General features: G+C 37.3%; 2 protein-coding genes across 3 annotated transcripts; both read right to left on the bottom strand.

The window, feature by feature from the left end:
• Positions 1-3,208: 3,208 nt before the first annotated feature.
• Positions 3,209-6,474, bottom strand: LOC137735425 (probable phytol kinase 1, chloroplastic). The gene is given in 6 exon segments (XM_068474846.1): positions 3,209-3,986; positions 4,302-4,417; positions 4,518-4,649; positions 4,782-4,849; positions 6,056-6,445; positions 6,448-6,474. Coding segments are annotated over 6 exon segments (1,035 nt in total). The 3' UTR covers positions 3,209-3,684.
• Positions 6,475-7,608: 1,134 nt separating this feature from the next.
• On the bottom strand, positions 7,609-13,673 carry LOC137734612 (probable U3 small nucleolar RNA-associated protein 7). 2 transcript variants are annotated; one of them, XM_068473852.1, is made up of 9 exons: positions 13,589-13,673; positions 13,059-13,153; positions 12,664-12,732; positions 12,493-12,582; positions 12,084-12,216; positions 11,119-11,237; positions 10,393-10,460; positions 9,560-9,608; positions 7,609-8,842 (listed from the first exon to the last, which is right to left on the bottom strand). In XM_068473852.1, exons 2-9 carry the CDS (start codon positions 13,110-13,112, stop codon positions 7,805-7,807), a joined length of 1,620 nt encoding a protein of 539 aa, XP_068329953.1. In that variant the 5' UTR covers positions 13,113-13,153; positions 13,589-13,673; the 3' UTR covers positions 7,609-7,804. The 2 variants fall into 2 exon arrangements, with proteins under 2 accessions (XP_068329953.1, XP_068329954.1); XM_068473853.1 differs by having other exon boundaries at positions 13,059-13,159; positions 13,589-13,664.
• Between the last annotated feature and the right edge of the window lie 170 nt (positions 13,674-13,843).

Below are 13,843 nucleotides of genomic sequence, written 5' to 3'. Positions count from 1 at the left end.
AGGAATCTTCAATGGTACCAGGAATCCTCCCACATAAGATTGGTCTCTTTTAATACATTTATGTATTCGTTATGTTTTCTGCATTGCCAAAACTTTTCATGAAAACTTGAAATAACAAAACGCATGCAGTACACATCAGTTATGAAGTTTGAAACTACACCAAACAACATTGCTGCATAAATATAAATTCATTAATGTGAGTAAGGATAACGTACCTTACTCCCACATTCAAACATGATCAAGGCATGTTCGCAAACCCATGCTCGCAACATGCCTTTGGAAGGCCGTAACATGTATTGCTTTTGTCAAAGGTTCTGCCACCATGACCTTTTGCCACTAATCTGGCTTTGAGCTTCTCAACATTACCATTGGAATCCCGTTTGGTCTTGAAAACCCACTTATTCCCTATAGGATTCATATCTGTGCATCCCTCAACTAGGGTCCAGACTCCATTCTTTTCCATTGAGCACAATTCTTCCTGCATGGCAGCATACCATAAAGAAGCTTGTGCACTTTCCATGGCCTCTTTATGGTTAGTTGGATCATCCTCATCTCAAATATCATACTCAATCACATTAAGATAAGTCACATAATCACTAGACAATGCAGATCTTCTAGTTCTTTGTGATTTCCTCAGTGTTGCAGTAGTGGAGGATGCTGCAACATTGGATGGTCCTGCATGCTCAGTTGATGTAGAAATTGGAGATGGTACTGCTGGTTCTTGTGTAATTGAAACTGGTGTAGAACTAAATGAAGGAAGATTCTGATCAATGAGTGCAGAAGGCTCTATTTGAGCTTGTGTGAATGAACTATTGGATACAACAGTTGCAGGCAAAGTTAAAACTGTGGCACCATTGTCAGTATTCATTTCCATTACATCCATTTCCTCAAATACATAACTATTTTTGGAATGAGAAAGCATTGATTGGTACTCTTCAACAAACTTTGCATTATTGGTTTCAACTAACCTGGCTCTGATACCACATGTTAGAATTTAGACACTTAAAGAACCTGATCAACCAGATCACTAGACTACATTTATATATTATATCGTTGTCAACATGTAGTATTAATATACAAATATAGGAAGCAAGACTTACTTGCAGGAATAGCCATGAGATCCAGGCAACCAACACAACCTCTAATAAATTGATTGTAAAATTGCTGTGGCAAAATAAAGTTGCATTTTTCGTGGGCTAGATAGTATTGTTGGAAGTGGCGGCTAGCCAAATTAGTATTTGGGTTATTTGACTAGCTATAATAATAAAAATTTAGCTAGTATTGTTAGAGATACTCTTACATAAATTTGTTTCAAAGGATGGAGAAGGTGATTTAAACTCGGAGCTTTTTTCAATGATTAAACAAAAACAATAAAATATCACTAAACCAAGTGCGGTTAAAAGGTTTGATTCCTAATATCTGCTTGTACAACTATATTCATTAATTAATCAACGAGTGCTGAACTAACTATGGTTTTTAATAATTTACTTAATGACTAATGCTAACATATCTCATGATAAAAAAAAATGATAACATTTCTCGACATAATTCTTTTTTACATGAAACGATAGAGTGGCATTTCATTGCTCAATACAAATAAATACAAAGGTGCTAATTAAGTAGATTACTTCAGTGACCAAGAAATTGATCTGTAATGAATTTGCACAAAAAAAAACAAAGTAGAATACACCCTTACATGGCTACCACAAACACGAACAAACAAAACACCACCAATGCAGATCTATCACAGATATGATAGTAGCAACGAACCCTTAGTGGCGACCACATAGGTAGGGGTGGGCACCATTCGATTCCGCCCGGTTCCACCCTCAAATCGGAACTGGAACCGGAAAATATCAAAGATTCGGTTCAGTGTTGTTCCGTTTAAAACTACTACTAAAACAGTACGGTTCGATTCACGATAATTTTGGTTCGGTTCATGCCGGTTTACGGTTCGGAATACTAAATCATTAGAATACCAAACCAAAATGGTATTCAAAGTCTACTTGTTTTTTGCATGCTTGCATTTAAAAAGTTACAAACAAAACAAATCATTTTCAGATACTAAATCAAAACGCAAATGTCCGGTCCATGCATATAAATAATTAATTAAATTTATTAATTGTACACAGATGTCACCAGGTGAGTGAACTAGAAAAATTCATATAAACATTTTGTTAAATGTGAAAGGGGGAAAGGGGAAGCCAGGACTGGCTGTGGAGGTTGAGTAGTGGTCGGTGGGTGACTGGGGGTGGTGTTTCCTAGAGAGGAATTGGGGAGGGGTCGAACACATTTTGTTAAATATGTGAGGATACTATTGCCATTTAGTAACCTTCATTAAGTGGTTACCGCTCATCCGGTTTTGAGAAGCTGCTTCGGCTTTTCTGATTATTTTGGCCCATAATTTTGAACAAAAGCAGATTTTTTCATTACCAAACTCATTTTGCAACCCAGATTTTTTTTCACAGCTGCTTTTTGAAAAATTAAGTAAATCCCAAACCAGTACTTAGTATTGTACAAGGAAGTAGCTTTGCTAATACATTACATTGTCGTTCTCTTAGTCACCTACTGTTGGATTTAATATCAAGAATTGAGAATAAAACATTAAAGCCCACCATTGATATTAAATTTAAGAACGAGTGACCGTGTATTTCTTTATCACCTGATTATCAAGAGAGCTTTTTTGTTTTTATTTCTTGTGATATAATTACTTTAAAGCTGGATTACGAAGATGAGAGAGTGTTTGACAGGACACGGTGGGTTAAAGATGAAAACTTTATCTATCAAATCCATGGACCACATGAGGAGAACATTTCTGTTTACTAATAATGTTAGAGATGCTACTTAGCATTACGGTTTAATATTCCTCTTCACTTGTAAGCGAGAGGTCTTAGGTTCAATTCTCTCCAAATGTGAATTTAAACCAAATTATTGCTAGTCCATTGTAAGGCTAAGCTCATCCATTCCCTTAGTGTAAATAATATTATTTGTTTTAAAAAAAAAATGTTAGAGATAAATCATGTTTTTGGATCTTTGGGCTAAGCAAAGCAACCCCGGGCTCAGGCAACAAGCCCAGCTAAACTTTGTAAGGTCAAGCATTGTGGGTCGAATGCTTCCTAAAATTTTTGTTTTATTCAAAACCTACTCGATCTATATTTATGTATGTTCTTGAGAATAAAAAAATAAGATGCGAGAAGATTTTCCATGATTTTTTCTTTAATACAAACGACATTTTTTTGATACAACTAATACAAACGATATTAGAGGTGCAAGAATTAGAAGAAAATCTGCTATCTGATCCAAACTTCTCGGTTTTGGAATTTTAGGATCCAATCCAACAACAACAATAAAGCCTTTTCCCACCAAGTGGGGTCGGCTGCCCAATCCGCCAAAATACCAACACCAATCAAAATTGATCGGACCTTGAACATACAGTATCCACTGAAAATTGTTAACAAAGACACTTACCCAAGTCAAAGCTGGTTGGTTTTGTGCTTTGCTGTATGTCTTTGCTAATGTGTCCATAGAGCTCAAGGAATGTGGCTTGGACTATGTATGCAGTCGCAGTCCCTGCAGAGCTCGACGACAGCTGCTCCTCTGCTCCTCTAATCTCCATAGTACGTAATGAATCATCGAACCAGATGATATGGAATTTGGGAGATGAATTGGAGTAGAACAAACAAGCTACAAAGAGAAACTCAAATATGCTGCTGCCATGCTTGCCAATGGAACAGATATGTTGTCATCTAATACCTCTGTAATTGGAAGAGACTCCACAAGTGTTGCCACCAAAGCAACGAACGCTACCTTTTCAGCTGTCTGGATCCAATTCAGTTCGAAATATCCCAGAAAGGAGTAATAATAGAGCATCCCCATGGAAATCAAGAACCCAAAAAGAAACATCGATATGCTACCAGCCCAACTCTTTTTTGGATTATAAGGGATCTTTATCGACCCAAACTTTCTTCCCATGATATCAGCAACACCTATAAAGTCAACAGAGAAATTGAAATGGTTATAATTGCACTAATGGAGGGAGGAAAATTAACAGGGGTTTTTCTTCCGCACCATGAGTAGTATACAACCACTCGTCTATCTCTCTCATCACATGAGATGTCCGGACCAGAGAGACAAGACCAAAACTTTCCAGCAACGGGTTCACTATGAGGGTTGCAGATATAGATAGAGAGAGTGGTAGTAAACCAGTTGCATGTAAGTTCTTCTTGAGAGACAGACACAATGGTTGTATGGAAGAATGTGTAAGAGACGGGTGAATATGATGGAGAAACTTGAGGAGTTACCATCCCCACCGCACATCATTGCCAAGGAGATCAGTCCAACGGGAGACTCACGCCAAAACACAAGAGCACATAAGATCAATATGAGAACATAATACAAAGGACCTCTAAGCAACTCCCTGCAGATGTGAAAACAGAAGTCAAAGCACACTACCTTTATGAAAATAGACATGATCAGCTTCATAGAATAAGGTTAGATATTTAGAAACAAAAAATTACTTTGGGTTTCCTTCTCTCGTGACAGATTTGACGAGTCCTTCATTGGGGACCAAGGAGAAGCCGTGAAGAAGAAGCCTCAAGCAATTGACAAGGGGAACCACAGAGGCAAAGTAACGAGCATCGGTTGAGGTGCTATTCTAGGATTAAAGCGATGATCAGCTCAAGTAGTCAGGGAACCTTGTAGAACTCACTGTCCACTGGTGGTATAAATTAATGAACAAGAAACAGTACAAGAGATTTTGTGTCAAAAGAGCAAAAGGATACCTGAAAATTGGCCAGGAAAGCATGAAGAATATCCCAGATAATATATGCACCAATTTTCTGCTTAAATTCTGCATTCAAAGTAAGCAAAGAAGAACTGTAAACAACAATGCATGCTACTAATGATTTAGGTGTACAATTTAAAGAGTAATGCTAGAAGGACGGGATCCCTCCATTGTCTCCAGCTCTCGTTTCGTCAAAATTTACTTCTTTGTTTAGTTAACTCCGTTGATTGATTAATTCCTTTATTTTCTCCATTGTCTAGCTTATAGTTTGGTTCACTCTTCTTGTATAAACATTGGGTTATACTTATGCCCCTTATGAACAAGACCGAAGTTCCTCCATATCTTAGAATTAACGTTTCTTATTGTCCTTGTTTGGTATTGGATTGAATGGAACCCACTATATTCAAGGTATGTTCAAGGAAGAAATGGAAAAGTTGTGCCCCACTCAATGGTAGAAGATGGAATACTCGTTAAAGAAACATTAATTTCAATCCCTTCCAAAATGAAAGGATTAGAACGGGTAAGTTTTCTTTACGTCTAATCCCCTTCTAAGCTTCTAATTCCCTCAAAAGGAAAAATCATTCACCTCTACCTTCAGTATACGTTAAATATAGTGAGTTATCCATTCCAATCCAATCATAGAGACCAAACGAGACAATTATGTTTCATTTGTTTGTAATTGGACTTACCCTAATATAAAATCAACTATATTCAACAGCTATTCATACAAAAATGAAAATCAATTTAAACCTCAAATGAAAATCGAAGATTATGCCATTATTTTTCTTTCTATTTTCATATTATTTTCTGACAGGCAAGACAACCATCCTACTATTCACTTGCTAAAAACAAACTAGTACCACGTTGTCGCCGGTAAAAACAGAAAGAGTGAGAGTGGATTGTCTTCCTTCCCATTTTCATACTCTTCCTATACTCTTCTTATATTCTCATGTAATGTGTGATTACGGTTAAACCACGTCAATAATTTATATTAATTTTTTATAAAAATAATAAAACAAAAAATAATAAGAATATAAAATATTAACATAATTTAATTATGATCACACAAATAACAAAACATGAAAAAAGTATGAAAATAAGAGAGCAGACAACACAATCCCCTCGTAGCTTCAACTTTTCAGACTTTTGAAGCTGTGTGCAACTGTGCATGACCAACAGTAGCAAAAATAAAATAAAAAATATTTTAAATAAAATGGAAAAAATAATGGTAAACAATACATGAAGAAAATTAATGGGAGGGAGCAAAATCACCTGTCGGAGAAGATTTCGCTGCGTGAGATTATCGAAGCAGAGGACGAGGCCGTAGGCGCCGGCGAGTACGACGGCGGTGGCTCCGGCGTCCTGCATGAGGCCATCGGCGGGGGCGGGTAGAGCGGACGCGGAGCGGGAGGGGCGTGGGGGAGGGTGCGGCGCACGGTAGAGGACGTTGAGAGGTGACTGTGAGAGGGTATGTGGTGGAGACTTGAGGGTGGTGGGGTTGTGGCGACGGCGCACGACAGAGAAAACGGAGAGGTGGCGGAAAAGAGGAGTTGTTGGGGTGAAGGATAAGAGATTCGTCATTAAACTAGATCGATCTATTTGGAATCTGGATAGCGAGACTGACTGACTAATTGTTGAGAATTTAGAGAGAGAGAGAGAGAGAGGTGAGAATTCAGTGTGGAGTGTTGCATTAAGCTCAACTGTCTTTACGGCGTAGGCATATAGTTTTAAATGATGAACCAACTTGCCACTAGCTGATGTTCCAGTAATAAATCACGGATTGCGAGAACTTTTTTCAAATTAAAAATTAAATGTTTTGGATTTGAAATCCGTAGTTAGTTAACTTTCGTATTAAATAATACTTTTTAATTTTTGAAAAAACTTAACCAAGGTTAGGTTAAGTAAAATGATACGTTGTAAATGATTAGGTGTATGATGATTATATATCTAAATGAGGATGGTGAACAAAAATGCTCTCATAATGGATGACAATTTATGTGGTGAGCAAAAATGCTCTCATTATGGATGACAAGTTATGTGGCACAAGGTCATCATCACAAGGTGTCTAATGCTAATGAAATAAAGGTACGGGGAAAAAAAACTTTATGTTTTTATTTCATTGACACATAATGTTACCATAGCGTTATACTCATGTTATGTAAGTCATTTTCGAAATCATGAGTCTGTAAACATGATTTGATCAGTCCTCGAATGAGAAGTCTGTAAACGTGATTTGGTCATTTGGGTCTTTCTAACTAGTGGAACGACAGCAATCTTTTTCTTTGTGTGCTTTTTTTTTGTTCTACTTTCTGGTTCTCCTTATCATTCTCCGACGATGCACCGTAACCAGTACCACAAACACTTTAAATTTGGAATGAACCATATGAATCCAACGGATTAAGCGCTTTCTGATTTGGTTCAATTTTGAGAAGCATACGTGATTGAAAAATAGCCCTGCATAAACCCACCAAAAGAACAGAGGCTAAAAAGATCAAGCAGGTGCAAAGCAGGTCAGAGTAAAACCAGACTCACGAATCAATCTGCAAAAATTCTACCATGCTCCGGAGTATAATATAGAATTTCGGAGGGTGGAGGATTTCTGTTTCTGTACTTGTTCAAAACGTCCAAAGACTCTAACGGTACCATGCTCCACAGTGCATAGCAGAAAAACCTTCCAATCCGAATAACCACCAAAGATTGACTGAATTCATAGCCAGCAAACATGGATTGAATTCTTAATTCTGCCTATCAAACATCTCTTATGTCTCGGGTTCAAATCATATCCCTCCGCTTAGTGTAGTTTAGAACAATAATAACACTTGTAATAGAAAACAAACATTCCCCTTGGGATATAGAATTTCGAATGTTTATCTTCTTACAGAAAAGGAGAAGTTTCCGATATATAAAACGAAAACAAAATTTTGCAACACATTCTACCTCTAATACAAAAAGAAAAATCATTGACGAGTAACATTGAAATAAATAAAATACAACATAGAAACGATACCTAGATTAGCACAGTCATGTAGCTGCTTTCTTGCGAACAAACCGTTGCAAAGCTGTTGGTTGTTCTACTTGCTCGCTTACTTTCTGCTTCTTCCTAGTAGCTTGTTCTTCCTCTTTCTTTTGTTGCTCCAAGAAAGGCCTCTTGGCACTCACAATCATCTCTTGCTTCTTCTTGGCCCTCTTACTCGGCTTATTCCTCCCTTTTGTTTTCTTCTTCGGTTCAATGCCCTTGACAGCTTCCAAAGCAGCTTCCATCTCTGCCTCTTTCTCCTCCTTTGTTCGCTTCTCTTTCCTCCTCTGAGTCTTCACAGTGCCAAGCTCTGTGGGATTCAACATGATTGTTTCAGGTGGGAGCTTGTCGAGTAGAGAGTGCACTTCCTTCTCTCTTCTCTGTTTAGATGTTTCAAATGGATTCGCCACCCAGGTATCAAAGTTGGGTTCCCCAGAACCAGGAATTAGAATACTAGACCACCCCATGGAGTGCCCTATGCCCAGAACATCTTCGTAAGGTCGAAACAACACCTTTCCTATTTGGTAACCTTTAATCATTCCATGGCCCATATAATTCTCGTAGTTCTGAGACCCAGAAAAATCTCCCAGGATCTGCACATATGAATTACATCCACGAGCAAGCAGACCTTTCTGACTGAAATCCAAAGTCGATGCATGGCCCGGTAAAGTTTGAATTGGCTCATCCTGAAGTTTCCTCAAATCCCAAAGCATGATTTTCTTCTCTTTCCCAGCTGTGGCCATGAGATGGCCATTAGGATGAAATGCCATCGCTGAGATGGGCCCCTTGTGACACAGCCTCTGCAGGAGGGGAGCAGAGCTTGTAGGTTTCCACATGGAAACTTTACCACCCGAATGACCCAAAGCAACAACCCCGTTGTAGGGGTTCACCTGCATCACATCAGTACGGCCTAAGCCCGTCCTGTAACTACCTATCATCCTGCCCATTGTTACATCCTGATAACGAAGATGCCCAAATTTGTTTACCGATGCCAAGAGGAAGTGGTTTTTCAGAAATTGAAGCCTTAAAACTGCGCCATGTTCCTATATGATAAGAAGTATGACTTTAGTTCCATAACAATGCATCTGAAATCATCCACTTGACTATAAAGGGAGACAACATGATCACAAGGAACTCTTTGGTCTGTCAGAATATTACATATATGAGGAGCACTGATTCCTAGAACTCAAGGTCCAGAGCACAATTACACATAAAATCAAGGCAAGTACGCAACTGACTTTAAAGACTCTGGCCCAGTTATGGAGGCTTCATTTCCTATTACTTGACATGTTTAACCTGATCTGCCTAAGAATTTACCTTAACCACTATATTAACAGAATACCAGTGCTTTTTACAGCGGCAAATCACAGTTCAGAAAATTTCTTTTAGTTGTGAACTGAGGACAGATTATGCATCTATTTATGAAAAGACAAGGAATCACAGATTATGGTTTGAGTGCAATCTTAAAATGCTTCAACTCTCACAGACCATCACAGACCTATCTGGAGAGCTTTAAAACTCTATTCCATCTATAATACAGACTCGTCAGAAACATAAGTCAAGAAATAATTGACTAGCTGGTTCATAATACATACATTGTAATAAGACAACTCAAACAGAGACATGGGAAATGAAAATTGCACTTGCAATATTTAGAGTAATTAGTTATGTGTTGCTAATAGTTGAGGAAAGCCTTTAAAACGATTGCAGGATTGTGAGCCGAGTGTTGAGACACAATCTATTCATTACTGTATACTGACCTTTAAGCAGTGAAGCTCAGTACCATCGCGATTATAAATATATGGATACCTGTTGTTAATGAAAATGGTTAGCCATACTAAATAAGATAAACATCAATCTTATGTAGCACAACAACATTCAGGAAAACTTAAGAAGAACATAAACTAGTACAGACTACAGATACCAATTACAAAATGCGGGCTGCTTATAAATCCAACTCTTGTAAACATTCATGTTGCAAGACAAAATAAGCTGTACATGACCCAAAAAAACACGATAGATTGTAATGGATTGTTAAGAAACATGAGTGTTATAATGGTTGAATAAGTACAGTAGGATGAGCCCTACAGAACTTTGTTTGGAAATAGAAGCAGAAGGATAACTACAATGACAAAATAGTTTTCAGCAACATAAACCAAGCATTGCACCTGTATCATGATTGTAGTAGCATTAAGTGCAGAGTAAAATATTTTAAGCACTGCTAATTAGCAAGAAGAATGCCTCTTTATGGAGTTCATCGGCCAACTCAGTGTATGTAAAACGGGAGTAAAATTCATCATCACGCAACCACCAAGAATAGAAAAATATGGTTGCAAAATAAATGTATAACTCACTGAACCAACATGTAAGTTGAAAGGTAGACGACCAGGTTCTAAAAATATCTGAGTAGTCATCCGTTTTTCTAAATAAAAATAAATAAATACAAATATAAGACAGGGATATTAATGTTTGGCAATACAATCACATGCAACGGAAGCAAATTTCCATTTATAACAGCCATTTCATAATCTACCCGTAAATGTTGAAAGATTACCAACATAAATAACATTAAGTGCAGAAAACAGTTTTATACTTTTTCTGAGCAGCAGCAAAGAACAATTCATTGTGCAAGAACGCCACATCACGCACTGTTTCTCTAACCTGAACAAAAACAATTGGGTAATCGGTCAAATGTTCCAGTCAAACCCTGAGTTACAAATAAAAGAAGCTCCCAACACTCCAGCATATTCTTAAACACAGAGAAAAACATGTTTCACACTAATCGATAGTTTGACTCAAAACGTAACAATCACACAACTTTCATGCTACTTTCACATTTAGACAGTAGAAACTCCAATGACATATAACCGATGATTTGACTCAAAACACAACTTTCACATTTAGACAATAAAAAACTCCAATGAAATTGAACCAATAATTTGACTCAAACCTTAACAATCACACAACTTGATAAGGTGCAAAGATTAATTGTTTAAAATATACTTGCATAATGAATTTCATTCTTTCTTCCCACTACTTTTATACAAACTACAGAAGGTAACTAGTTTCAACAAACAATAAAAACTTAAAATGCTTGTTACAAAGTTCAGCATCCTATCTAGGCCATTAAATTCACCACTAATATATTCAAATTTCACATATGAAGACTACGACATGGGATCACATCTAAATCAATACAGCAAGAGATGGACAATTTTGTGTAACACAAGGTCACAACATCAGGCTAAGAAAGTATCTGTACTGAGTGTCAAAACTATAGTTTGGCTATTTTATTTTGAACTCATACTGCCCAAGATACCTGAATCTCTCTGATCAGGCTCATATTTTTCATGTCTAGAATAGCCAGATGGCCCTTGCGTCCACCAACTGCCATATATCGACCACTTGAGGTGAAATCCAGCGTGTATGGACCGAGATCTGAAGTCAAGAGTTATGGTTCAGTTACACATATTAGAGTAATTTCAGTGATGTGGGAGCATTTACAAGGCATTCCCAAGACCTAGCGGGTAACCACCTTGGCTTGGGTTGTAGTCAGCTTCAGATTTTAGTTGCTTATCTTTTATTTGAATTTTTTTGCATTTTATATTCCGTTCACTATTGGAATTGGTAGATGAAAGTTATGTCCCTAGTAATCTTTTAAGCAGCCATGTGATAGTCAAGTGAGTTTTCAATATCCTGGACTGGCTCCTAATTAGGCAGTTCAAAATAAACAATTTAAGCACAGTTATCCAGACAATTCAGTAATTAATTTAATCTCAAGCCTATGGATTGTAAGAAAGAATTTGTCTTACCAAAAATAACAGTGGTTCAGGTGGTTCGTATTACTAAATAAATTGGTGTACAATGAAGTGAATTAGACAACGACAATAACATGAAATGGAGTCATCTGCATGATAAGAGCTAATGCATAAAAAAGTAAGGAACTATCTGAGTCCAAGTTCAGGTCATTCTAAACCTAAATTTTCTTCGGCCAGCTAAACCAGAATTTGCATAACTGATATGAGAAAGACACACAACAAGATATAGTACATGCCGCCTCTTAACTTCAATAAGGTGAAGAATAAAGTTTCAATGAAAAATTCAGACAGACTAGTTTTGTTTAGACCAGGTGAACCAAAATTTTCGTAACTGATATGAGAAAGACACACCAGATACAATCCATGCAAAATTTAAACTTCAATAAGGAAAACAACAAAGTTTTAATGAAAAACTCCGACCGACTAAAACATCATTAGAGATCAATAATAAGGCTTGGGTTTCAACCTGGTAAGACAATATCATATTGACTTCTTGAGCTTAAGATATCTACTTCACGAGCAATTGATTCTTGTTTGATCATCCATGTCTTCTCTATGCCTTCAGTCTCCAAATAGCCTCCCTCACTTGGTAGAAGCCACTGATAATTTTGATAAAAAACAAAACAAACATTCAAATCAATTGTTATCAGTATTACATGGACTAAAAGAACAGGGGAAGCAAGATTTCATGTAGAAGATCGCTTGTATAAACTAAATCCAGTAAATTAGAGAAAAATGTAATACAACAGTGCACGACTGGAAAAGAGAGTGTACAAAGTCCAGTCTACTGCTAGAGCATGACTCTATGTAAGATTCTTTTCCCTTCCGTAAAAGTTTGAACAGACCAACATATCACATTAAGGAAAACAAATCACCTTCTCAGCCTTGGCAGCAGCGTGTGCAGATTTTCCATACAATTCTTCTCTAACAGCAAGTTGACCCTTCAATTTCTTATCTTTCAAGCCCTGAAAACACAAAAAATCCAAGATGCAGTGACAAATAAACACACATAAGTTTCATGAAAACTCAAAGTTTCTAGGCCATACCTCCAAATTTGCTTCTGCTCCTCTAAGAAACTTCTTCACTCTCTTATCTAACTCATCAGAAATCTTCTCCTGCAAATTAAGGTACTGCCCATTTTATTTTCTCATTCCCCTTTTAAGAAAATTATGTGCACATAAGATCCTAGAGTTCAGCTCTCACGTTGGTGAGTTAAATAGTGCAATGCACAAAAGGTGAGGGCTTAATCAAGAGCCATCATAACTAAAATACCAAAATATCAAAACTCGAAAATCTCCAAATAACAAAACATCTAACAAACATATTCGATGAGATTGAGTAGAATCATGACTGCAAGCAGATCTTGTGGGACTGCTACAAAAAAAAATATAACCAGTTGATTTCCGTAATAAAATTATAATCAGTTGATTTTCACGCGTACCTGTTCCATTGCAGGCACAATGTCAATAGTGCCACCGTCTTGTTTCACACCCATCTAGCTTACAGCAGTTTCGTATCCTTCAAACGCAAAATACCCTGAAACTTGATGAGCAATACAATTCAACGACGACATTCAAATTTTATTTTTCCAAAGAAAAAAAATGATAAACTGGTGCACATAAATCTTTTAGCTTGAAAACCCACATCTTTCACGCGCCACACCCACAAATCAACCCAATTCAAATGGTGAATTTGTTATAAACGAACACCAAAAGCACGAGAAAAACAACGGAGTTTGAGATAATCAAATTCCGGGATTTTTCAAGCATCGAAGGAATAGAAACCTTACCCCCATCACAAACGTAAGAAATTAAACAGAAACATAAGACAAAGAACTACGCAACAAGACACTAGAACATAGCGAGCAAGCAAAAAACAAAACACCAAGATTGGAAATGTTGACAGGACATATCATCATCCGACAGTTGGTATGCATTCTCTGATACAACGTTGGATGAACAAAAGCAATACCTCTATGACTCTGCGATTTAGTTGTTGCTGCTCGAGAGGGAGAGGGAGAGGGAGAAGGAGAAACGGTAGGGTTTTTGTATCGGACTAGGGCAGGGGTTTTACTGATAGAGACAAATGTTAAATTGCCTAAGGTTGGATATGGGCCGTTCCCAAACTATCAATGGGCCTTAATTGGGCCCAAGCCCAGAAATGTGTAAGGATAAAAGGCGTAGAATTTTGAGCGAATATCCATTACCGATAATTGGACAAGGGCGT

The sequence above is a fragment of the Pyrus communis genome, chromosome 5, assembly GCF_963583255.1.
Source record: "Pyrus communis chromosome 5, drPyrComm1.1, whole genome shotgun sequence".
In the NCBI taxonomy this organism is placed as follows: domain Eukaryota; kingdom Viridiplantae; phylum Streptophyta; class Magnoliopsida; order Rosales; family Rosaceae; genus Pyrus; species Pyrus communis.
The sequence above is the reverse complement of the archived record's forward strand: the minus strand, read 5'-3'. Positions and strand labels throughout refer to the sequence as shown.

Excerpts from the sequence above, each read along its gene's own strand:
- LOC137734612 (XM_068473852.1), bottom strand. The coding sequence starts at position 13,112 with ATGGGTGTGAAACAAGACGGTGGCACTATTGACATTGTGCCTGCAATG. Across the intron at positions 12,733-13,058 it reads TTGTGCCTGCAATGGAACAG|GAGAAGATTTCTGATGAGTT; the intron begins GTACGCGTGAAA and ends CTTAATTTGCAG. Across the intron at positions 12,583-12,663 it reads GAGCAGAAGCAAATTTGGAG|GGCTTGAAAGATAAGAAATT; the intron begins GTATGGCCTAGA and ends TTGTGTTTTCAG.